Source organism: Schistocerca cancellata, chromosome 2 (assembly GCF_023864275.1).
Source record: "Schistocerca cancellata isolate TAMUIC-IGC-003103 chromosome 2, iqSchCanc2.1, whole genome shotgun sequence".
NCBI classification, from domain to species: Eukaryota; Metazoa; Arthropoda; class Insecta; order Orthoptera; family Acrididae; genus Schistocerca; species Schistocerca cancellata.
The window spans coordinates 99320039-99347592 of NC_064627.1; the positions used below are offsets into that span (position 1 = coordinate 99320039).

Below are 27554 nucleotides of genomic sequence, written 5' to 3' on the forward strand. Positions count from 1 at the left end.
GTATCCGCATCATCATGTCCCTGATCATTTCTTCTCCACAGGGCTCCTTATTTTTAGGCGTAACAAGAGGACATTTTCGCCCTAAGTCTTGCAACTCCGCTACTCATTCTCCATGAGTCTGGTTTGGCGGTTTCTTGCATTGGTAAAAGACTACACGGGATGAAATAACAAGGATATGCCGCTGGTAAGACTTAGTGAGCAACGAGCGATTATTTGAAAAGTGAACTCCGAAGGCTTAGATACGTAGCCCATAAATCTCAGGTTTTGACGAAGACAAAAAACAAAGATTTCATGAGGCTGGTATCAGTTATCTAGCATGTGTGGAAGTGCTCCAGTAATCGTGATTCATAGGCTTCCCAAACCTCCAATGCCTCATCAACCGAAGGAAAAGCTGGCACCTGCTGTGTTACTTGCGTCTGCAGGAAACCTTTAGGAAGTGATTGGAGGCTTCTGCTTCTGGTTCTCGACCAGCTGCTGAATAAGTTGCGCGAGAAGAGCTTCCAGTATAGATGGTTGCTGGCTCGTCGCCATTTTTATTGTGTTATAACCAGGAATAAAACAACAAATGTTCTACAGTTTATTAACACAAAACTGATACAAATAATTCTGTCACCAAGCAGCACCAAGTGGCAGGCGAACACTTTATGAAAATAGTACAAGTCGATGGTGGTTATGCCAATGTCCAGGAGGTTCAAGTGGAATGTGCAATTCCGGCGGAAATCACAAGTCCGTTGACTAATAAACCTAGTGAAGAAGTCCAAGTTCCAGTGTGGCAGCAAGATTCTAACTCCAGTGCGTGGCCAAGTCGACATCCAGCAGCAGGTACACCAGTCCAAGAGACGAACCGCAGCGTAGCATTTCCGAGCTGTGGAGTAGAACATAGCGCGATAAGAAATGGCTTGTAAACGTCGGTGGCGGCGTTAATAAGGTTCCAGAGTTAATGGAGACGCTGTATATTCTTGGCGACCAGTGGCTGCACATCTGAAGATGGTCATTACCGATCGAAATCCGTAGTCTTAGGACCTAACATGTTGTTATCATAGTTGGAAGTAAAGATTTATTCTACACTTTTTGGATCACTGTTCGATTCACAACTATGTCGGAACTTGTCGTACAGGATCTGGTTGGAGGCTGTCCCGAACATTCCCGCTCGGACGTGTAGTCTTTTCTCTGATGAACGTTTTATTTACTGGAGTACGCGGGATAGATACATCTTCAAAGAAAAACCCACCCCGCCCAAAGTAAGACATGCGGAGCGCATGTCTTACTTTGGGCAGAGAGGACTGAAGAGCATATCTTTGATCCGTACTTGTTTGACGATACCGTGATCTATGATACTTACTTGAAGATGTTCCATGACTGGCTTTCTTCAAGGCTATAGAATTTGGGCATCAACAGCAAGGTTATTCACCGACACCAGGGGACTCCGCAACGTTGCAATTGCTGTTCGTGAACGGCTCGCTGCTCTGTTTTCTGGCCAGGACACGAGTCTGACCTACGAAGCCCTTACGTTAGGCGCCTCGAAAGCTGGACCTCAAGACTAAACCAAACGTTCTGTAGGGGATCATCAAATCATTTTATCAGTAAAAAGTGGAACAGGAATATTTATGCGTTGCGGGCAAGTGTGTTCAAAGAGACAGCAGCTGCTAACGTGAAAGAGTAGGATGGCGTAGAACAGGAATAATGGTGGTGCACATACTGACATTTTGGAGAAATAAATGCTATTAAACTTACAATGAAATAGTTTCACACCTAAAGGTTCTTTCTGGGCACCTTGCAATTCGATGTTCCACAGATCATTTTGAAAGATAACTGAACACTAACTCAGGAGAAGTCCTCACCTTGAAACCACCGTAGTACGATAAGATAAAAGTTAGCAAAAAGGCCTTCTTGGTGTAAACTGGTAAGTAGTACTTTCTTAAGTTACTCAACGACTACTTTGCGTTGCAGTTTCGTAAAAATATTACGCTATAGCAAGACTGTAGTTTGAAAATAAAATTTCTGTCTTCAAAATCGTCGTAAATTTAACAAAACGAAGCACAGAAGCACGTTACTTAACGTTATCTGTCATCCAAAACGTGGCTTATGCCACTTGTTTTCCATGTATTGCTCACTTTAGTTGTAATTATTCACGCTGCTGTATTTATCCAACAGCAGATCTGTCCGGGAACGGTGAGGACGGAGCTCTTTAACCAGCTGACCGGCCTGCCGGACGATTTTTGGGAGGGTCTTTTCCTGGAGCCTGAAGACATTGCAGAGGCAGTCGTCTTCATGCTGTCACAGCACCCTCGCGTGCAGGTGAGTCCCTGTCCTGTACAATCAGTTTGAAAGATAGAAACTTGACATAGTCTCTAACATGAAGTTAACAGCGAATCAAATGAAATCAGACTGGAACTGCGCTGATTTTGAATGCTTACAACATCACCCTGAAATCAAGGTGTACGCCAAAAATAAGCTCTAAATCGGCTAAATAGCTGATCGGTGCGCTGTGATCCACACAGTTAGCGTGCCACAGGGATCTGGTCTGCCCCAGTTGTTTTTCTTGGTATATATTTACTTGTGAGCCGAAACAGTGTGACTGCAGCCCGTCGACAGCCTGTGGCTAAGCGGACACATGATGCGGTAAAAATACACTCCTGGAAATTGAAATAAGAACACCAAGAATTCATTGTCCCAGGAAGGGGAAACTTTATTGACACATTCCTGGGGTCAGATACATCACATGATCACACTGACAGAACCACAGGCACATAGACACAGGCAACAGAGCATGCACAATGTCGGCACTAGTACAGTGTATATCCACCTTTCGCAGCAATGCAGGCTGCTATTCTCCGATGGAGACGATCGTAGAGATGCTGGATGTAGTCCTGTGGAACGGCTTGCCATGCGATTTCCACCTGGCGCCTCAGTTGGACCAGCGTTCGTGCTGGACGTGCAGACCGCGTGAGACTACGCTTCATCCAGTCCCAAACATGCTCAATGGGGGACATATCCGGAGATCTTGCTGGCCAGGGTAGTTGACTTACACCTTCTAGAGCACGTTGGGTGGCACGGGATACATGCGGACGTGCATTGTCCTGTTGGAACAGCAAGTTCCCTTGCCGGTCTAGGAATAGTAGAACGATGGGTTCGATGACGGTTTGGATGTACCGTGCACTATTCAGTGTCCCCTCGACGATCACCAGTGGTGTACGGCCAATGTAGGAGATCGCTCCCCACACCATGATGCCGGGTGTTGGCCCTGTGTGCCTCGGTCGTATGCAGTCCTGATTGTGGCGCTCACCTGCACGGCGCCAAACACGCACACGACCATCATTGGCACCAAGGCAGAAGCGACTCTCATCGCTGAAGACGACACGTCTCCATTCGTCCCTCCATTCACGCCTGTCGCGACACCACTGGAGGCGGGCTGCACGATGTTGGGGCGTGAGCGGAAGACGGCCTAACGGTGTGCGGGACCGTAGCCCAGCTTCATGGAGACGGTTGCGAATGGTCCTCGCCGATACCCCAGGAGCAACAGTGTCGCTAATTTGCTGGGAAGTGGCGGTGCGGTCCCCTACGGCACTGCGTAGGATCCTACGGTCTTGGCGTGCATCCGTGCGTCGCTGCGGTCCGGTCCCAGGTCGACGGGCACGTGCACCTTCCGCCGACCACTGGCGACAACATCGATGTACTGTGGAGACCTCACGCCCCACGTGTTGAGCAATTCGGCGGTACGTCCACCCGGCCTCCCGCATGCCCACTATACGCCCTCGCTCAAAGTCCGTCAACTGCACATACGGTTCACGTCCACGCTGTCGCGGCATGCTACCAGTGTTAAAGACTGCGATGGAGCTCCGTATGCCACGGCAAACTGGCTGACACTGACGGCGGCGGTGCACAAATGCTGCGCAGCTAGCGCCATTCGACGGCCAACACCGCGGTTCCTGGTGTGTCCGCTGTGCCGTGCGTGTGATCATTGCTTATACAGCCCTCTCGCAGTGTCCGGAGCAAGTATGGTGGGTCTGACACACCGGTGTCAATGTGTTCTTTTTTCCATTTCCAGGAGTGTATATAATAGAGGCAGAGACGCTCTCGAGGGCCAGCTTCACGTTCACAAACCACCTGTTGTACAGGGTCCGGCATAAAAAACTCCCCGATTACAAAGTAACTTGCAGCGGACAGTAGAAGGAGCAGAGTGGTGGGGGGCGCGTCGTTACGTAGCTGCCTACGTGCCGTTTTCAGTGTACGCCATGGCGTGGTCTGGTGAACATCGTGCCTTCGTGGTGGAAGATTTTATTCAAAATGGCGAATCGCCTATTAATACTCAACGTGCTTTTCGCGTTCGCTTTGCGCTCGGACGACGGGACCCTGTTCCCGATAAGAAAACAATTTATTCTTGGGTTGCTAACTTTCGTGAGACAGGTTCCGCATTAAAAAGGAAACCACCTGGACGACCACGGACTGCAACAGGCCCCGGAAATGTTGATGCAGTTAGAGCTTCAGTTCAACAATCTCCTCGACGATCCGCTAAAAAGCATGCGGCAGCATTACGGATATCTGATCGAAGTGTGAGAAGAATCTTGCATCGAGATCTTAAAATGCATCCTTACAAACTTGTAACTACGCAGGAACTGAGTGAACGAGACTGTGGTGTCCGTGTAAGTTTGTGCCAAGACCTTCTTCGGAACATTCGTCCCAACGATATTGTGATTTTTTCTGATGAAGCACACTTTCACCTTGCTGGAACAGTGAACAGCCAAAATTGCAGGTACTGGTGTGAACACAATCCCCAAGAACTTCATCAACGACCACGTCATAGCCCTAAAGTAACAGTATGGTGTGCTGTTTACAATTCCGGAGTGATCGGTCCTTACTTTTTCGAAGAAACTGACAGGAATTTAACCGTCAACAGTGAACGCTATTGTGCCATGCTCCGCGACTTTCTCCAACCGCAACTAAGGGAGCTTTTTGGTGAAATAGAGAACGTGTGGTTCCAGCAAGATGGTGTTACAGCCCACACAGCGCGGCAGTCACTGGCATTGGTGAAGGAAATGTTTCCTGGACATGTGATCTCGTTGCGTGGAGACATTGGCTGGCCCCCACGATCGCCGGACTTAACGCCCTGTGATTTCTTTCTTTGGGGCTATTTAAAAGCAAAAGTTTATGAACAACGTCCACAATCTTTACGAGCCCTGAAAGAAGCAATTACACAAGAGGTTGAAGCTATTCCACCTGAAATGACTCAAAGAGTAATGAATAACTTCAGGGAAAGACTCAATCAGTGTGTCGACAGTGCAGGAAGCCATTTAAGGGATGTTTTATTTAAAAAGTAAGACCATAAGAGTATTTTCTAAAATGGCATAATATGTACTTTTATTTAGTATAAATAAAATTGTTCTACATTATTTGGTTTTGTTTTTATTAGCTTTCCTTAAAGGGGAGGTTTTTCTGCCGGACCTTGTATTTTCTTTAGCCGCTTTTATGCCGTCTCATTGTCTCTGTAGAGCTGTACCATCAGAAGCAAGAGAGGATGTTGGTTAGTGGCCGGTATCCTCGTTCTATAACACAAACTGCACGCAATAAATAACTGGGTGCTTTATTTATAAACAAAGAGCTACTCAAGTTTCCATGTGCTGTGGTATAAGCTCTCTTCTGCATAGTTCATGTAGCCTCAATTCTATATTCACTATAAGATTGCTATGTGCTGTCTGTTTCGGTGCTAGAGGCTAAGTCTGCAGCTCGGTCACGGTGAAACACTGGAATTCCATGGCGTACAGACGCGATCACCAGCTGGGGTACCCGAGCAGCTCTAGGCGCTTCAGTTTGGAACCACATGAACGCTACAGTCGCATGTTTGAATCCTGCCTCGGGCATGGATGTGTGTGATGTCCTTAGGTTAGTTAGGTTTAAGTAGTTCTAAGTTCTAGGGGACTGATGACCTCAAATGTTAAGTCCCATAGTGCTCAGAGCCATTTGAACCATTTGAACAGACGCGAACCAACTGACGTACCAGGCTCTGAGTAAGTGGCTAAACTCGAACTGGCTAGCTAACTGGCCCTCCGGTTCGCGGCGGCGATCCTATATACTGGCGGCTGAGAGGGCGCTGGCGGCGTGTTTCCACATCTCTATGCCGGTTGGTGTGCGGGCGCCAGCGTACGCCAGTGCACCACCTGCCCATAATTTACCGCACATCGTGACTTGTGCATACGCATCTGGTGCCATACACCTCCGGAAACCTACTGAGGACTTGTCGAGCCCATGCCAAGCCCAATCGCTGCTGTATTGTGTTCCAGCAGTGGACTAACCGACCATTAAGCAAATGAAATACCACTGTTTCAGGAATTTACTGGTCTTGTAAAGATATATTTTTATGTGGAAATTTGTACCAAGACTGGGAACCGAACCCCAGTCTCTTGTTTACTAGGCTGGTGCATTAGCCACTAAGCCACTTTGGCACAGAATTTCACACCACTGCACGGATTACCCTGGCATGCCTCCCCACTCGATCCAAATTCTCACTGCAGCCCCAGTCTACGTTAAAATCCCCCATTACACACGGACAGAATTATCGAGGATTTCCATGTTCTACAGTAGCACCTCAGCAGCGAACGTAAATTGGGGATGTACCCTGAAACCCAGGAGCAGGTACTTATACAGATGAAATGATGTATCTGTATGAGACCAGTAAAGTCACTGAAACTGTCATTTCATTTGTATAAGCAGCTGCTCCTGTGTTTCAGGTTGGATCCCCCATTTAAGTTCGATGCTGAGGTGCTATTTCATAAATGGAGAACCTCGGCAATTCTATTCATGTGTAAGGGTAATTTAATGTATACTGGGACAGCAGTGAGAATTTGGATCGAGGAGGGAGGCATGCCAGGGTAAGCCGTATAGTGGTGTTAACTGCTGTACCAAGGTGGCTTAGTGGCTAAAGCACCTGCCTAGTAACCAGGAGACCCCAGTTCGATTCCCGGATTTTGTAAAAATGTTCGCTCAGCGCGTCAGCCTATATGCATAACGCCATTAAGCAGTTGGTCAGTTGGTCATAATGTTTTGGCGCCTAGTGTATTTACTTCGTGCAGACAGGAGTTGTTCGTAGGTATCTACAAGGCGATTTTACGATTTCTGCCCTCCGAGTTGATTATTCTTATCCACAGTTTCCGTTTTAATTTGCTGAATATGCTATCACTATCTCCATTTCATTTTCAGCGAACTGTGGAAACCTGACGCTACCCTAAACTGTCGTTCAAAATTTCGTAAGATATACAGTTGCAGTCGGTGAACCATTTTCAGTCAAAATTTAGTTTACAAAAACTGCTACGCTGTAAGTCTGCGACGAGTACATTATCGTCAGTGTTTGTAGACGTTAATTACCGTTAAGTGAAATGGCAAATACAGGGTATCCCAGGAGGAATGCACAGTATTCACGAACATGACAGGAACGATAATTTAAAGAAAAAAAAATCTAGTAAAATCTAGTAAACATCGGCTCCAAAATGCATACTTAAAGAGCTATGAGTATTTCTTCATCTTCGATACTTTGAGAGAAATGTCTTCTACTGCAAGCTCCTTGCTTCCCATGTTTTCAGAAGAGGTAGTATGGACCAAAACGAGACAAACTTGTCTAGCGAACATGAGCTCTAAAATGCATACCTCACGAGCTATCAGTGCCTGTTCCGTAGAAGACGTGTTTCACAGCAGCGAAGATGAACAAGTGCTCATAGCTTTTATGGTATGCACTTTAGAGTCATCCTGGGGCAGCCTGCGTAAGTCTAAATGCTTACCGAGCGAAGTGGCGCAGTGATTAGCACACTGGACTCGCATTCTGGAGAACGACGGTTAAATCCCGCGTCCGGACATCCTGATTTAGGTTTTCCGTGATTTCCCTAAATCACTCCAGGCAAATTCCGGGATGGTTCCTTTGAAGGGGCACGATCGACTTCGTTGCCCGTCCTTCCCTAAACCGATGTGGCCGATGGCCTCGTAGTTTGGTCTCTTCCCCCAAACAATCCAATCCGATCAAAACGCTTCTAGACGTATCATATCTCCATGTGCAAAGAATGTGCCATGCAATCGGTATCCAGAACGGCAAAACAGTTTGCAAGAGACCGTGCACGCATCACACTAGCCGAAAGAGAATTTTTTTGTCATCATTCTTTTGAGCAGTTTGATGCGGTCTGCAAAAATTCATCTCCTGTGCCAACCTCTATTTCCACTTTATTCGACGTCCTTACCTATTTGTTGCAGTCCCTGTCCTCCTTTACAATTTTTACCCTCTACAGCTCCCTATGGTACCAATAATTGTTCTTTAATGTTTAAGCATGTGTCCTACTAACCTGTCCCTCCTGTCAATGTTTTCCTCAAGTTCCTCTCCTCGCTGACACTTATCCTATCAGTCCCCTAATTTCCAACATCCTTTTGTAGTACCAAAATTCAAGCGCTTTGAGTTTCTTGTAATCGGGTTTTAAAACATGGTCCACGACTGTCTTTCATACAACACTGTGCTCCAAAGGTAGATTGTCAGAAATTTCTTCCTCAAATTAAGGTCTGTGTGTGTGCTCATCAGACTGTTCATTCCACTCCTGCAGTACTTTCTCACCTCCACTGAGAAAAGTGATGTAATCAGCGAATCTTATTAGTCACACCCCGCTCATCCTGAATGTTATTACCACTCTTGAACTCATGTTTTATTTCCATCACTGCTTTTTCTATGTGTAGACTAAGCAGTAGGGTCGAAAGTCTACATCCCCGTCCCTTCATCCGAACACTTCATGTTTGGTCTTCCGTACTCATTTTTCCCAATTGGTTATTGTACATAGCATATACTAGTAAACCCTGCAATGCTTCCCATTTACTAAATATGTATTGAAATTGGACATACATCCCGATCTCTTCCTGCCCCTAGCCCGGCCCATCACCTCCATTGTCCACCGCCTCCTCCTCCCACCTGCCTGCACCTCCTCCTCCCTCCTCTGTCTTCATCTTCTCCATTCCCTCCTCCCCCCAGCTCTCTTCATTTCCACTTCTCCCCTCTCGCTGACCCTCTTCAGCGTCGTTTATTGTTAAAGCCAACGATACCCTCTTTGGGAATTGAAGTCGCTTAAAATGAACGAGTAAATCAGTTGAGAGCACTGGTATATGGGGTACGAGAGACCTGTCCTACTGCTGGATCTGGGAGGATAGAAGGTTCATTGACAGATTTCGCATAGTTTTAATCTGAAAACGGCAAGGATTACAAAGTCTCTGACGCTTCGTGTTCCCTATTAGTACTGTAATCATAAGTCCATGAGCCATAAATATAACTTTATTTATTTCTGTTGAAACCAACGACGAGGAAGAAAACAAAACAGCACATAACTATGTACAACTTTTGTTTCTAATCACACACATTGGAAAGACAACTTGTCTAATGGTTTAAATGCCCTGTTAGCGTAGTTAAAACTATGAGAAAGAAAACGAAACCGCTCACTTTTACGGAGCAGCATTTCCTTTCTCGCGGTCGGTTTTGTCAGAAAACCTGTATATTATTGTTTGAAAAAAGTTTATATACTATTTGAATGTTTATTCGAATATCGTGCAAAAATTTAAAGTACGTCGGTCAAGAACATTTCGAGATTAATTCTAGAAACTTTTCCGTATACATCCAAATGTTCATTACGGTTCTGTTGAAAATAGAGTTGGGCAAACTGAAACACTTAACTGTTTCGAAACAAATGAAATAGTACAATGTAATGTTTCGATACGCTATTTCGAAATAGTGAAACAGTTTGTGTTTTGTAATCTAATAATTGTACACATTTAATCATCTGGAATGTCTACTGTATAAGTATGTCCATATAAACACAAATTAGGTGCGAGAGCGTTAATCATTTCGCAGAAAGTATGAAACTATCCCCCCCCCCCCCCCCCCATGAACCATGGACCTTGCCGTTCGTGGGGAGGCTTGCGTGCCTCAGCGATACAGATAGCCGTACCGTGGGTACAACCACAACGGAGGGGTATCTGTTGAGAGGCCAGACAAACGTGTGGTTCCTGAAGAGGGGCAGCAGCCTTTTCAGTAGTTGCAAGGGCAACAGTCTGGATGATTGACTGATCTGGCCTTGTAACAATAACCAAAACGGCCTTGCTGTGCTGGTACTGCGAACGGCTGAAAGCAAGGGGAAACTACGGCCGTAATTTTTCCCGAGGGCATGCAGCTTCACTGTATGATTAAATGATGATGACGTCCTCTTGGGTAAAATATTCCGGAGGTAAAATAGTCCCCCATTCGGATCTCCGGGCGGGGACTACTCAAGAGGATGTCGTTATCAGGAGAAAGAAAACTGGCGTTCTACGGATCGGAGCGTGGAATGTCAGATCCCTTAATCGGGCAGGTAGGTTAGAAAATTTAAAAAGGGAAATGGATAGGTTAAAGTTAGATATAGTGGGAATTAGTGAAGTTCGGTGGCAGGAGGAACAAGACTTCTGGTCAGGTGACTACAGGGTTATAAACACAAAGTCAAATAGGGGGAATGCAGGAGTAGGTTTAATAATGAATAGGAAAATAGGAATGCGGGTATGCTACTACAAACAGCATAGTGAACGCATTATTGTGGCCAAGGTAGATACGAAGCCCACACCTACTACAGTAGTAGAAAGTTTATATGCCAACTAGCTCTGCAGATGACGAAGAGATTGAAGAAATGTATGATGAAATAAAAGAAATTATTCAGACAGTGAAGGGAGACGAAAATTTAATAGTCATGGGTGACTGGAATTCGAGGGTAGGAAAAGGGAGAGAAGGAAACGTAGTAGGTGAATATGGATTGGGCCTAAGAAATGAAAGAGGAAGCCGCCTGATAGAATTTTGCACAGAGCACAACTTAATCATAGCTAACACTTGGTTTAAGAATCATGATAGAAGGTTGTATACATGGAAGAACCCTGGAGATACTAAAAGGTATCAGATAGATTATATAATGGTAAGACAGAGATTTAGGAACCAGGTTTTAAATTGTAAGACATTTCCAGGGGCAGATGTGGACTCTGACCACAATCTATTGGTTATGACCTGTAGATTAAAACTGAAGAAACTGCAACAAGGTGGGAATTTAAGGAGATGGGACCTGGATAAACTGAAAGAACCAGAGGTTGTACAGAGTTTCAGGGAGAGCATAAGGGAACAATTGAAAGGAATGGGGGAAAGAAGTACAGTAGAAGAAGAATGGGTAGCTCTGAGGGATGAAGTAGTAAAGGCAGCAGAGGATCAAGTAGGTAAAAAGAAGAGGGTTAGTAGAAATCCTTGGGTAACAGAAGAAATATTGAATTTAATTGATGAAAGGAGAAAATATAAAAATGCAGTAAATGAAGCAGGTAGAAAGGAATACAAACGTCTAAAAAATGAGATCGACAGGAAGTGCAAAATGGCTAAGCAGGGATGGCTAGAGGACAAATGTAAGGATGTAGAGGCTTATCTCACTAGGGGTAAGATAGATACTGCCTACAGGAAAATTAAAGAGACCTTTGGAGATAAGAGAACCACATGTATGAACATCAAGAGCTCAGATGGAAACCCAGTTCTAAGCAAAGAAGGGAAAGCAGAAAGGTGGAAAGAGTATATAGAGGGTCTATTCAAGAACGATGCACTTGAGGACAATATTATGGAAATGGAAGAGGGTGTAGATGAAGATGAAATGGGAGATACGATACTGCGTGAAGAGTTTGACAGAGCACTGAAAGACCTGAGTCGAAACAAGGCCCCCGGAGTAGACAACATTCCATTGGAACTACTGACGGCCTTGGGAGAGCCAGTCCTGACAAAAAACTCTACCACCTGGTGAGCAAGATGTATGAAACAGGCGAAATACCCTCAGACTTCAAGAAGAATATAATAATTCCAATTCCAAAGAAAGCAGGTGTTGACAGATGTGAAAATTACCGAACAATCAGTTTAATAAGCCACAGCTGCAAAATACTAACACGAATTCTTTACAGACGAATGGAAAAACTAGTAGAAGCCGACATCGGGGAAGATCAGTTTGGATTCCGTAGAAATACTGGAACACGTGAGGCAATACTGACCTTACGACTTATCTTAGAAGAAAGATTAAGGAAAGGCAAACCTACGTGTCTAGCATTTGTAGACTTAGAGAAAGCTTTTGATAATGTTGACTGGAATACTCTCTTTCAAATTCTAAAGGTGGCAGGGGTAAAATACAGGGAGCGAAAGGCTATTTACAACTTGTACAGAAACCAGATGGCAGTTATAAGAGTTGAGGGACATGAAAGGGAAGCAGTGGTTGGTAAGGGAGTAAGACAGGGTTGTAGCCTCTCCCCGATGTTATTCAATCTCTATATTGAGCAAGCAGTAAAGGAAACAAAAGAAAAATTTGGAGTAGGTATTAAAATCCATGGAGAAGAAATAAAAACTTTGAGGTTCGCCGATGACATTGTAATTCTGTCAGAGACAGCAAAGGACTTGGAAGAGCAGTTGAACGGAATGGATGGTGTCTTGAAGGGAGGATATAAGATGAACATCAACAAAAGCAAAACAAGCATAATGGAATGTAGTCGAATTAAGTCGGGTGATGCTGAGGGTATTAGATTAGGAAATGAGACACTTAAAGTAGTAAAGGAGTTTTGCTATTTGGGGAGCAAAATAACTGATGATGGACGAAGTAGAGAGGATATAAAATGTAGACTGGCAACGGCAAGGAAAGCGTTTCTGAAGAAGAGAAATTTGTTAACATCGAGTATAGATTTAAGTGTCAGGAAGTCATTTCTGAAAGTATTTGTATGGAGTGTAGCCATGTATGGAAGTGAAACATGGACGGTAAATAGTTTGGACAAGAAGAGAATAGAAGCTTTTGAAATGTGGTGCTACAGAAAAATGCTGAAGATTAGATGGGTAGATCACATAACTAATGAGGAAGTATTGAATAGGATTGGGGAGAAGAGAAGTTTGTGGCACAACTTGACCAGAAGAAGGGATCGGTTGGTAGGACATGTTCTGAGGCATCAAGGGATCACAAATTTAGTATTGGTGGGCAGCGTGGAGGGTAAAAATCATAGGGGGAGACCAAGAGATGAATACACTAAGCAGATTCAGAAGGATGTAGGTTGCAGTAGGTACTGGGAGATGAAGAAGCTTGCACAGGATAGAGTAGCATGGAGAGCTGCATCAAACCAGTCTCAGGACTGAAGACCACAACAACAACATGAAACTATCATCTGGGTGTCTTGGCAGTTTCGTATTTCCTGCAGCAAATGCGCTGCTTTCGTGTTGTGTGACTTTCATACTTTTCAATTGGCTGAGGACAGCCATAGCTGAAGACAGAAGAACCACCACGAACGGAACTGGAGGTAGGAGCAAACTGCAGAAACAACGGATATGCTACTGGGATTCCCACATTCCGTTAGTATGGATAATATACCCATCCTGCAAATTTCCATGCACACAAAGGGAATCATTGTGGATAATAGGCACAGTGACTATAGGCTCACAAATAACGCCAAATAATTCGAATAAATAACAAAATATAACAGAAAAAAATTTTGTCTTTCAAGGTGATTTCGAACCTTTACAATAAAGTCACCACGCTTCCCAGCCCTTCCCGTTCACCATTACACTATCAGTGATATGTCAAACAGATTGCTTGCAACTATACCTAGATCAAATTTATGTATACGTCTAATAACTGTCACTCTAAGCCCTTTTTTATTCAAAATGTTGCAGGCTTACTTGCGTTTCTTAATACGATTACTGTACATGAAAAGAGAAGCATATGTTATAAAAAAAGTGTAATTTAATAGAATGATTTTCACATATTTATTATTTTGAATGGGAATAGTATGTGTTGTTTCATTGTTTGGTTAGTGTTTATAAAGCAGATGTTACGCCATTTCGTAATAGGACAGTCAGCTAGAAACGAAGCTTTATTTTCAGATATCTTAAGCTTCATTCTATTGCTTGTCAAAAAGAATTCGACACTCTTGAAAGTGTTTCATGAAGTCTTATGTTGTGTTTCAGTATCTGTGCCGAGCCCGAATCTCGTACGACACAAAGCGGAATGAAACATCACTGTTTCGATACAATTAGTCCGTTCCAAGCGCAGGTGGACTGAAACAGCCTTATTTTGAAACAACGATACAGTTTCTGTGACTGGCCCGAGATCGAATCTGGTGCGGTTATCCGAAACAGGGGCGGAATGAAACACCACTGTTTCGAAACAGTGAACCACAGCCGTTCCGAAACACTGAAACAGTTCCACGTATCGATACACTGTATCGAAACATAGAAACAGTGGCCAAGTCTAGTTGAAAAATTTGAAGTGAATCGGTCAAGAAGTTATATATAGGAGCAATATTGTTCTACCTCCCTCCCTCCCTCCCTCCCTCCCTCCCATATATATATATATATATATATATATATATATGTACGCACCACCGTTCGAAGATTTTTTGGAGTATCGTGTAAAAATTTAACGTAAGTCGGCCAAGTACATTTCGAAATTTTTGGGAACAACCAGAAACAACGACTTGTCTTTATGTGGTAGTATATAGATCACCTGTCTTGTTCAAAAGCTTACAACAATTTACCAAAGAATTTCGAATATCTTGCACCACTTCATATTGTCGAACGTTTCTCTGTATCGACACAGTCCATAAACTTGTCTTTTTTTCCTAAGACTTTTTAACATTAAGTGCAGAGTTAAAAGGCCCTCTTTTGTAGCCTTCCTGCTCTATAGTGAAACTGATCGCCATCTAATAGATCATCAGTAACCTTTTCCCTTCTTCTGTTGTCAGCAACTTGGATGCATTAGCTGTTAAGCTGAGTGTGTGATTGTTCCGACACTTATATGCCTTTACTATCTTCGTGATTGGATGGTCAATATTATTCTGCAAGTCTGGTGGTATGTTTCCAGGCTCATAGCTTCTTCACACCAACTTGAATAATCGTTTTGTTGCCACTGATCTTAGAAATTCCGATGGGGTGTCATCTATGCCCCCGGCCCCATTCGATCGTAAGTCTTCCAAAGCACTGTTAAAATCTGACATTTATACTGGATACCCTATATCTTCCATATCGGCTCCCATTTCTTCTCCTATCACGTCATCAGACAGTTCCTTCCGTTCGTAGAGGCCTCACGTTTGCTCCCTCCACCCACCCGCTCTCTCCTCTGCGTTTACTTGTAGAATTCCAATGTAGCCGCCTTTGTCTTTGTCTTTTCTACGTGCTGAATCAGTCCTTCAGTCTTTTTCGATTTCTCCACATTACTCCTGTAACCATTTCGCCTTTCTATTTACGTCATTCTAAGTGTCTTATATTGCTGTGTTCCCGTCTTTTTTTAAATTTTTTCATGCTTCTTGTTTCGTCGATTAACAGAAATACTATTTCTGTTACCCAAGGTTTCTTCACTGTTACCTTCCATGTACCTAAATTTTTCTGCCCAATCTCCGTAACTGCCGTTTCTGAGATGTCCATTCCCTTTCAGATGCTTATTTTGGTATTTGTTACTGCAGTGTCTTCAGCCATATATAACTTCAAACGCAGCTCATTAGTCCTCTGTACTTAAGTATCCCACTTCTTTGCACAATGGTCTTCCAGACGAATATCTTCAAGTTCAGTTTTTTTTTTTTTTTGTATTTACAAAACTGTGACCTGAGCATATATCTGCTCCTGCTTACAGCTTACATCCCATTACCTGATTACGGAATTTCTCTGTGGTCATAATGTAATCTGGCTGGAACGGGGAAAGGGAACCTACAGTTTAAGGTAGGATTGAACCACGTGTTGTTTCTGGGAACTTCTCAGATCATTATGATGGGAGAGCCAGCTTAAGAAGAAGACTGAAAAAAATCTCTCAGTTCACAGTCACACACTTTACCAGTAGACCACTGAATCTGACATGAATATAAAAAACCTATCCTTACGTTTTCACGAATCAGTTTTAGAGTATCAAAATACTTGACATATATGTCCGTATCTTTTGACTGCACCGGCTTAGAAGCTTAAATAATTTCCATCGCTTAGGTACCACAGACCTTAGTACCTCACAATAATGTCAACTTGTTATCTTGTGTTAACAGTCCGACAGACGCGGGACGAACTGACCAACAACAAAGTGATGCTATTAGGATTCCGTTTTTACCAATTGAGGTACGGATCCCTAAAAATGGAGCCGTTTCTGTACATTATTGAATCGTGGGATACGCAGAGCTATCCCTCCTTAGGCGGCAGACTGGTTGTCGATCAAATCGGATTATCAATGTAATGTCAAAGTAATGCCGTCAGAGTGTGCGCTGTTCTGTCAACTCTACTAAGTATACTTTTACTGACATGTCAAAATTTAAATTCGTTCTTTATAAAAGTATCCTATTCTCATAGCACAACAAACGAAAATTACAAGTATAAGCTATGAAATTAATAAAATATACAGCTGCATCCGTAATAAAATGCAGGCTCCCGCTTTCGAGAAAATGCTTTGATATGCTTGATTTTCCGCGAAATGACCGCCATGTCGCGAGCTATTTACAACGGTAACGAAGTTGCTTTTCTAAATTTTAATTACATTAAAGAACGTGACTGCGCAACATGTGCCTTCGCACACTGCTTTCAGCACAAAAGTAAAAATCAAACAAAAACTGATATACTAGAATTTAAATGTTTTCATTTTCAATTAATTTTAGTTACATAACGCTGTATAAGATGCTTTCTTGCTTTCGCTTGCGCTTTTGTACCGCAGTTTTCTTGCAGGGTCGGCATGGTACAGCGGATTTGGTAAGGTTAGTTAAAGGGATGGTCGGATGCCCTTCCTGCCGCCATTCCATACCCTCCAGGACAGAATCAGTGTACCCCAGCTGTCTGTGTCTAGTGTAAATCGTGAAATAGAGCGAAAGTGTTACAAATATCTGCGAGTCGTGTAACTGAGGCGGGATGTGGGGACCAGCCCGTTATTCACCTAGCACCTACCCGAGTCCAGCAAGCGGCGCATTAGCGCTCTCGCCTAACCTGGCGAGTCGTAACGATGTATAAGATATGAGACGATAAAATCTAATTTTAACAATATTTAAAAAGCTTACTTTTTTTGTAAATAATTTCATTACATTTTACGATGACGCAAAAGCATTAACGTCACTGATCTCACATACTTTAGTGACAGCAAAAGGAAAAAAATAATACCTTAATACAGGATTTAATTCTGGAACGCAAAAATTCGAACTTGTGCTGTTAGCTGCGCGCTTACTATAACAACATGCAGTAGCGTTAAAATTCTGACTGCCACTTTCTCCTAAACTATCGAGCTTACGTCTCTAACACAAAGGAAGTGTCCATTTATTTTCCCCCTACTTCCACCAAGCGATGTTTCGACTGTGTCGGAGAGCGACCTGTTGTGGCTCCTCCTTGTAAGATATGTCAGGAAACGCCACGCCCACACATGGAACATTAAGATTGTAAGAGGTATGTGCTATCTGCGATATGTAAGCTATAATAGAATCTGAGACCAAAGAGCAGTGTTGACTGCAGTACGAAGTGTGTAGCAGTAGCAGTTAAGTTGTTGGTAGCGAGCAGTCGCCTGTCTGCTCTGTCTGGTGTATCATGTTGGCTGGGCCGGTCGCGGTGCAGCGATGCCGAAGCCTGAGTATTATTGTATAAGGTAAAAAGCAGCCTCGCGCGTATCTAGTAATGTTATGTAAAGTGCCATGTAAATCTTTCAAAAATGTCCTAATAATAATCTTCGTGATATAAAGTAATTTAAAAAAAACATTCATTTCAATTTAAAGAATTTACTAATTTCTTCAATCCATGATCATTCCTATTGTTACAAAAGAAAAATCAGTTGCTTCCTTTCATAAATGACAAATCTATCGGCCAGCATTGCACTGAGCTGTCCCGGAAAATTTTTATATAAGAGCAGATATATTCGCCTTTTTTATTGAGGTAAGAATTTTTCCTTTTTTTATTCAGAATGATCTTACAGGGCCATGATGCAGCGCTGCTGTCCTCCAAATTCTACTAGGTTACTGAGTTTATTTTTTATTACGAGATTTAAGAATTTCTCTGTTTCGAGCTTACATTAAATGGGAAACAAATTTTGTGGGAACATTAAATGTGAATGCATTTCTGTAGGGAGGTTACAAATGTGAAAGGAATGAATTTTGTGGGGACGTTACACTTAAATTAGAATCATTAACCCAATAATATTCATTTATATTTTTTGTGTGGGGAGGTTACACTTGGCGACAACCGGCCAGGATCGTATTTCTTTGTGAATCTCTGAGAAGTAGTCATATATGTGCTCTTATTTACTTAAATGTAGTTTGCATCTGGCGCAACGCATTTACTAACTTGTCACTTTTTCTTTCACAGATCATCGGCAAGTTATTGCTCTTTGTTGTACTTGTGTTTGTTCCATTTTTGCTTTGTCTTTGTTTCATTTTCGTGCTTAATTTTGATTTGTGAAAAATGCTGCGAAAAACTGTTAACAGTACATCGCGATGTGCAATGAGTGAAAAAACTGACTCGAATAATTTGATCGGTAATACTAGCGACACTCAGTGTCTTAATGATAGTCCTCCATTTACAGACAATCATTGCCTACCGACCACTAATAATGATTTTAATGCTTACGATGAGCAAACAAATTCAATTGTGTCCTCTGTTAATTTAACGACAAATGATGACGCGGCACGTTCTGATACAATGAACGCTGCCCAGTTTGACACATCCGGTTTGCAAAATTTGAATTGTGAACAGATAAACTTTTCTCACGAAGATGAACAGTGTAGTCAAAATATGCCAGATTTATTTGATTCCGAGGTAGTGATCCACAGTGCACATCCGATTGGCAAACCTTTTCGAGAATCACAGAGTGACCAAATGGTTACACAAAACGTGACAATTGCAGGTACGCCATCAAACAGTACAGAGAATAGGGTAGGTAATATTGGCTGGGATCAAGTTATGGCACTATTGCTACAAATTAATGAATCGTACAACAAAGTAATAAAAATCTCGAACAGTTGAATGAAAAACTAAACAACAATTTCAAACAACTTAATGAAAAACAAGACAACAATTCCAAACAGTTGAATGAAAAACACGACAACCATTTTAAACAACTTAATGAATCGTGCAAACAACTCAATGAAAAATACGACAAACTTAATGAATCGTACAAACAACGTAATGAAAAATTCGGCAACCATTTCAAACAACTTAATGAAAAACTAGACAACAATTCCAAAGAGTTGAATGAAAGTTTCAAACAGTCGAATGGAAAACACGACAACCTTAACGAACAGAACAAACAACTTAATGAACAGATTACAGCCGTTACCGTGCAACGTCACGATACTAAAGAACAAATACGTGAGGAAATTAAGGCTTGTGGTAGGAACAGTAGTGAAGAAATTAGATCTGTGGCACAAGAATTAAATAATACACATGTAGCCACAACTAAATTACTTAGAGACGAAATCAGTGCAGTCGCTAAACAATGTTCTGAGAACGCAACACAGTTACGCGACGAGTTTAAATTAATGTCAGCAGAAGTTTCACGCACTCGGGATACGGAAGTCGATAAGAAATTTGAACAATAGATCAGCCAAATTGACGAACGTAACAAAGTGACAGAAATGAAAAATGTTTCAATCACAAACACGTCACAGCATACGCCACATTCCAAACATTTGTCACACTCACACAGCCAGTGTAATTTAGATAATTTACAGAGACCACGCGACTAAGAATCCGAAAAGACACAGACAAACAGATTCTCATGCAATCCTGAACCTGTTCAGACATACAGACGATAATTTTGATTACAAGCATTTTCTATCCGTGAGAAAATTTAAGGTACTTAATAATGACAGAACACAGATTCGCGCTTTTGACTGGATACGACAATTTGCTTTTGTATTTTTATCAGCTTGGCCTGTAATGCAGAAACTACACCTGGCCTGGATACAAAAATTAATTTTTGAATTCTCACCGGCATTGCCTGTAACGCAGAAACTAAAATTTATTTGTAGCGCGTAATTGACCTCAGGGGATTCATTACACTTCTATGAATATGTGCCGTAGCGTGCACAGGGCCCCGAGCCGTAGTAGTGCTATTTCATCTTTAGTTTTCTGCACTGCTGCCTTCTCTTCTACTATCCTTTATATCTATCAAAACAGCTCTTCAACTATCGATCTATCTATGATTAAGAATGAGTAAAGAAAACCCGATACGATAAGTTTTACCGAAAGTGACAATTTTCATTAGACACTCCAGAACTACCAGCGTAATTTTAATGAAAGACAGAAGTGTAATCATCAGTATGTACAAAATTTTCAGCTATCGCAGACACATTTTGGTAACAATAGAGGTTTTTCCCCACGACAGCAACAAACCAACCGGTTAGCATACCTAACCAACAATGCAGTCTGCAAGGTCAACCAAGCTTTAATGTTTCGCCGCCTACACGCATAGCGTCGGCTCCACCAAATAGTAACGCACAGCAACAAAGACATAACTACGTACAGAAAACACATCATTTCAATTCCTATCGCAACGCGCCATACAGCAACGACTATCATGACAGACGTAAAAGTAATGAGCACAATTTTCAGCGTACGTTTAATAACAGTCGGTCTTATCAGCAGCAAAATCATCCGCAACAACATATTATCATGAATGAACCAGACAGTAGATATCATCCCGAACGTAATACGTCAGGAATAAATAATAGGACAGTACAAATAGTGGAAATGCCACAGCATCCTCCCGAAAATAATGGCACATCAGATAGAATTTGACTAGATACAGTACAGGTTGCATCTTCCAGCAACACAAGCGGTACTTCAGATACGCAGAATCTTGTTCACGAAAATGTTATTACTTTTGACGACATCCGAGACACACTTTTGCATGAAAAACCAGTTATTCAAAAAACCATTTCACACCCTGACAGCTAGAGTACATACATACTAAGTACACATTTCATTACCTGTTAATTCGAAGTTCACTACTTTTCAGCATAATATGCGTTTCTTCTTTCAGCTTAATAATCCATTTTGTATTTTTTCCAGGAGAAGCTATTCATGAAATTAATGTACTATAAGCAGTTACCCATTAAACCTGTTCTAGTACTTGCATTTTTTTTACCCATTTGTGTGTGTCATTCATGAATGTGATCACATATACTCGTTTCATAACCTTGCTACAGCTGACTCATGACGAATGACGTTACCTATCCTCATTTGTAGCAATAAGTCAAGAGCAAATATTTTCATGCCCCAGCAATTAATTATCAATCTCAACGCAATGCATTGCTAGCACAAAAAATGTATTACCAGTCTCAAATAATGCTACCAGTTTAAGAGAGTTCTGAGTAATGCTGAATGATGTTTTCTAACCACAGACCTTGAGTAACAGTTACAGTATGTTACATTTTCACTATGTCCTATGTCACTTGAAGGATGAGTTCTGAGTAATAGTGAATGATATTTTGTAATAATGCATACATGCTATGCCAATAATTTCTGTAAATAATATTTTTGTTATACTCTATAAATGGTATGCCAATAATTAACTCTCATTTTGAATGATGACTTCTGATGGTTTGTCACTGGCCAAAGAGTGCCAATAATTATTTTAAATATGTCATATGTCACTTGAATGATGAAAAATATTTTGTAATATTCAATACTTGCTATATGTTTAGTCAGTGGCCAAAGAGAGCCAATAATTATTTTAGATATGTCATATGTCACTTGAATGATGAAAAATGTTTTGTAATATTCAATACTTGCTATATGTTTAGTATCTGGCCAATGAATGCCACTGTTTCTTATATTTTAAATTTGTATTATGTTACCTACATGCTATTATATATGAATACCAGTAGCTTGATGCTACACTCGTTAGCTCCTGTTTTGAATGATCACTTCTGATGGTTTGTAACTGGCCAATGAGTGCCAATGATTACTATAACTAGGTGAATTATGTTAATACTATGCCATTCATTAGCTCCTGTTTTGAATGATGACTTCTGATGGTTTGTCACTGGCCATAGAGTGCCAATAATTATTTTACATATGTCGTATGTCACTTGAATGATGAAAAATGTTTTGTAATATTCAATACTTGCTATATGTTTAGTCACTGGCCAAAGAGTGCCAATAACTATTTTAAATATGTCATATGTCACTTGAATGATGAAAAATGTTTTGTAATATTCAATACTTGCTATATGTTTAGTCATTGGCCAAAGAGTGCCAACAATTACTTTAAATATTTCATATGTCACTTGAATGATGAAAAATGTTTTGTAATATTCAATACTTGCTATACGTTTAGTAACTGGCCAATGAGTGCCAATGATTACTATAACTACGTGAATTATGTTAATACTACGCCATTCATTAGCTCCTGTTTTGAATGATGACTTCTGATGGTTTGTCACAGGTCAAAGAGTGCCAATAATTATTTTAAATATGTCGTATGTCACTTGAATAATGAAAAATGTTTTGTAATATTCAATACTTGCTATATGTTTAGTCACTGGCCAAAGAGTGCCAATAATTATTTTAAATATGTCGTATGTCACTTGAATGATGAAAATTGTTTTGTAATATTCAATACTTGCTATATGTTTAGTCATTGGCCAAAGCATGACAACAATTATTTTAAATATCTCATATGTCACTTGAATGATGAAAAATGTTTTGTAATATTCAATACTTGCTATACGTTTAGTAACAGGCCAATGAGTGCCAATGATTGCTATAACTAGGTGAATTATGTTAATACTATGCCATTCATTAGCTCCTGTTTTGAATGATCACTTCTGATGGTTTGTAAATGGCCAATGAGTGCCAATGATTACTATAACTAGATGAATTATGTAAATGGTATGCCATTAATTAACTCTTGCTCTGAATGATCACTTTTAAATAATGTATAAAAATGGTTTGTAACTGGCCAATGAGTGCTGATGTTCACTGTAATCAGATGATTTATGAACATTATTCTGTAATACTTCATGCATAGTACAGAAGTGTTCAGTAACTACGCAATGAGTGCCAACAATCAGTCAAATCGATTGACAGACTAGTGTAATTCTCAATGATGACTAGCATGAGACTTAATGTCCTTCACCTTTTGACCTAATTACCAGAAATTACTGCAATATACGTTTGTCCTGTCTATCCTTATGATCATGGAGCACTATATTTGGTTTCTGCACTAATTCTACATTGGTGAATGAGTGTGGTGTTGACACATCATGGTGTCCACCACCTTGAACAATGGAGATGTTATTATGGTTCCACTGTTTGGTGTACCTACTGTACTACCAAAATGATAACACGGAATATTAATACGACATTTGAGTGTTTTGGCTACACTGATTAATACTTCAGGGAAGAGAACTTCAGATTGTCACACTTGGTGTTGTGCTTCTGTAGAAAGATATGGACTTTCAGTGCAGCTACGTGCAACCTAATGTGCTACAACCATGATGCAATTCTTCCCTTTCCTATCCTAGTTCTAGTAAAATGGTAAAAAAATACTACAGTGCATATGCACTTTATGTCATTTGTTAATATGATTTGTACTCATTGCGTATACATTTTGTCATTGCTTGATATGTTCTGTACTCAGTGCATGTGCACTATTTTTCTATTCATGTTATGCACTTATATATATGTATATACTCTGTGACTGTAAACTTAGTTAATTAAGAAAAATTGCGTATATATTTTGTGATTTCTTAATATGTTCTGTACTCAGTGCATGTGCACTCTATTTCATTTTATGTTCTGTATTTATATATACGTATATACTCTGTGACTGTCAACTTAGTTAATAAGTAGATTTTAGAAAAATTTGTTGCTCATGGCAAGTCCAATTGACTCACCATCGCTCCCAAATTTTTGCCCCCCCCCCCAGTGGAGGGTTATGTAAGAGGTATGTGCTGCCTGCAATATGTAAGCTATAATATAATCTGAGACCAAAGAGCAGTGTTGACTGCAGTACGAAGTGTGTAGCAGTAGCAGTAAGTTGTTGGTAGCGAGCAGTCGCCTGTCTGCTCTGTCTGGTGTATCATGTTGGCTGGGCCGGTCACGGTGCAGCGATGCTGAAGCCTGAGTATTATTGAATAAGATAGAAAGCAGCCTCGAGCGTATCTAGTAATGTTATGTAAAGTGCCATGTAAATCTTTTAAAAATGTCCTAATAATAATCTTCGTGATATAAAGTAATTTAAGAAAAAACATTCATTTCAATTTAAAGAATTTACTAATTTTTTCAATCCATGATCATTCCTATTGTTACAAAAGAAAAATCAGTTGCTTCCTTTCATAAATGACAAATCTATCGGCCAGCATTGCACTGAGCTGTCCTGGAAAATTTTTATATAAGAGCAGATATATTCGCCGTTTTTATTGAGGTAAGAATTTTTCCTTTTTTTATTCAAAATGATCTTACAGGGCCATGATGCAGCGCTGCTGTCCTCCAAATTCTACTAGGTTACTGAGTTTATTTTTTATTACGAGGTTTAAGAATTTCTCTGTTTCGAGCTTACATTAAATGGGAAACAAATTTTGTGGGAACATTAAATGTGAATGCATTTCTGTAGGGAGGTTACAAATGTGAAAGGAATGAATTTTGTGGGGACGTTACACTTAAATTAGAGTCATTAACCCAATAATATTCATTTATATTTTTTGTGTGGGGGGGTTACATGATCTTGCAATATTTCTCCACCAGAAATAAAGATCGGCGAGTCCCTACAGACCCCAAAAGTCAGTCTTGGAAAACTAATACACAGTCGAAATTAACCATCATCCCTCTGGACTACAGTGATGTAACTACGTTTCTTAAAGTAAGAAAGTTAGGCAGTTATAAGAGTCGAGGGACATGAAAGGGAAGCAGTGGTTGGGAAGGGAGTGAGATAGAGTTGTAGCTTATCCCCCATGTATATTGAGCAAGCAGTAAGGGAAACAAAAGAAAAATTCGGAGTGGGTATTAAAATCCATGGAGAAGAAATAAAAACTTTGAGATCTGACAATAAGTGCCGTAATATTTACAATAGCAGAAAGTGCACCTTACCTTGTCATTTAACTTGAGAATACTCTTGGCCATTGTTGGGACAGCAAGAGAAGGAAGATTGACGCAGTTGTATGTTAGTTTAGCGACAAAGTGTTCGCCTTTCAAGCGGAAGAGTGCATTAGTTATCGGTTCTAATCTCGCCGGAGCCAAGATGTTTACCTCTTCTGTTAAAGAGGCACTACCAACAGCACTGAATGGTTTGTTAGCTGGATTTCGTTAGGTATATATACGTACTGCTACATTTATACAATCTCGTAGTAGCCCCTCATGTAACGCTACTTCATAGACTGTGGACTGAACGTAGAGACAGACCATTTCGAAGCCGAAAGCGCGTTTTGTCCTGGTAGTTCGTGACAATTTGGGATGCTTTCTTCTATGGAAAAACCAGTTTTAAGTAACAGTATTGTGATCAGTTGTAATTGATTTGCATTAGTATCGTGCGTGTTTTCATTGGTATATTCAACACAAAAGATAAAATATCAAAGACAAATGAATCAGTAGCAATATAGTCACCCACACTGTCTAAAAGAGTCAAACAATGTTCGGAGAGGTTTTTTTTCGATTTCACGTCTATAGACAACATGTTCGTAGCAATCTCCTTGCATGTTATGCTGTGTTAACAGACATCAAGGTTGCCCAGTTCAGGCCAACGTTGAGGAAAGAGGTCTGGCTAATTCTGTCACCGACTATACATGTCATTATCTGCAGAGAACTCGTTCAGAAAGAAACGTAAAACAAAATTCGAATTCTTGTATAGAACGGATTACAATACATTGTACATTTATAGAAGATACCCCAGATCAGTTTTTCCCGGCGGGGTCAGCGATTTTCTCTGCCTCGTGATGACTGGGTGTTGGGTGATGACCTTAGGTTAGTTAGGTTTAAGTAGTTCTAAGTTCTAGGGGACTGATGACCATAGATGTTAAGTCCCATAGTGCTCAGAGCCAGATCAGTTTGAAATTGGCAGTCATCGATATAAGAATTTCAGAGGTGACACCTACAGTTGGCTGTATCAGTTTTTGCACACTGCTGTAGTAACCAGATTCTCGCCAGACAGCATAAACTTATCATCTCACACAGCTGCAGAGTGTGGTGTATCGAGGAAAAAAGATACCGAGTGTGAACTGTTGATAACAGTGACACATATCTGTAGAATGAAATATAGCATAAAATGATTAAAGCGTGGTACAAAATTTAGAATAAATGTTATCCCTGTCTCATGATACTGGCCACTTACAAAAAAAAAAGCCTTATGAGCCAATAGCGATCAGACTAGGTTTCTGTGTGTCAATTCTTTTCTTTATTCCTCGTGATAATAAGCTACCAGATAGCAGATGGTTAAATTACGCTGCTGAATGTAAAGGACTAAATGAGCTGTGCAAAGTCTGAATCATCATATTTACAATAATCTGGAGATGACGTCTCGAGCAGCGAGTGAGATTTACAGAATCAAGTGCCTCCTAAATTCCTCTAAACTCGAGATACTAGAGTGCTTGGTTCAGGTACGTAATGTGTAGTCATAAATAACACACACGAGGGAAAGATTCTGTAATATAATTATACTGGTTTGTTTTGTTATCATATAACTTAAATGCTTATCAATCGTCATAGTTCTAACGTGTAGAGCAATGCGGAACTAACTATCTACAATGTGATATGTTACAGGTACATGACATCATCATCCGAGCAACAGGATCCGACGTCTAAACGATCAGTTAGGCAGAACAATCAATTTCAATAGTATGACCATTTACGGTGTCGGTAAGAGATGGTTCTCTGACGTTTGTATTCTTGGATAGTTTAAATAAAGTTTTATCACCACGATATTTGTGATATGTTTTGGTTTGCTGCAAATGCGTGGCATACTTTCATAAATGCCTTAACAGCTATGATGACAAAATTTTCAGGAAATACTCTGCCATGATTTGGGTGTACGACGTGGCACCAACAGTGTCGTCAAATCTTTGTCATGTATGTTGTTTTACGCTGCTATCTGCACATCAGTGGCCAAGAATTCTGCAGGCGTGCAGTGATCTTGCTCGCGTGCAGAGTTCGTCGCCTGGCTGTGTGCATTTCCCCCACTGTAACGCCACGTTGTCTGTGTGGGAAGAGGGGAAACCGCAAACATACCACATTTGGATGGCAAATGCAGTCGCACAAAGGACACTGAACGCCTGCATGTGGCTTCATTTCATACTTTATAACAAATTAGATCACAAAGAAATTCAATATTATGTAACTATTTTTGGCGCACTGTAAACACAATAAAATTGGTATCTGGTACAAACTGTTTGCTTACAGACTGATAAAGACAACTTTGCAGATTTTTGTCACTCAGTTACTTACATAATTTTTGAGACTCAATTGATTTCATAATTGGAAAAAGCCTTTCATGCTCATACGTTGGTCGAAACATTATCACGTTTGCAGCTTCCTTATGGATACTTTGAAACTCTTCCCAACAAAAAAATGTAGAAGTCTTAAACAGTTT

General features: G+C 40.9%; 1 protein-coding gene across 1 annotated transcript in view; it reads left to right on the plus strand.

Moving 5' to 3' along the window:
* Positions 1 to 26770, plus strand: part of LOC126151188 (dehydrogenase/reductase SDR family member 11-like) — an 86377-nt gene extending 59607 nt beyond the window's left edge. The window contains exons 5-6 of the mRNA XM_049915926.1: positions 2155 to 2298; positions 26729 to 26770. Of these exons, the coding sequence (XP_049771883.1) occupies positions 2155 to 2298; positions 26729 to 26770 (186 nt within the window). The remainder of the gene's footprint in view (positions 1 to 2154; positions 2299 to 26728) is intronic.
* Positions 26771 to 27554: the final 784 nt, after the last annotated feature.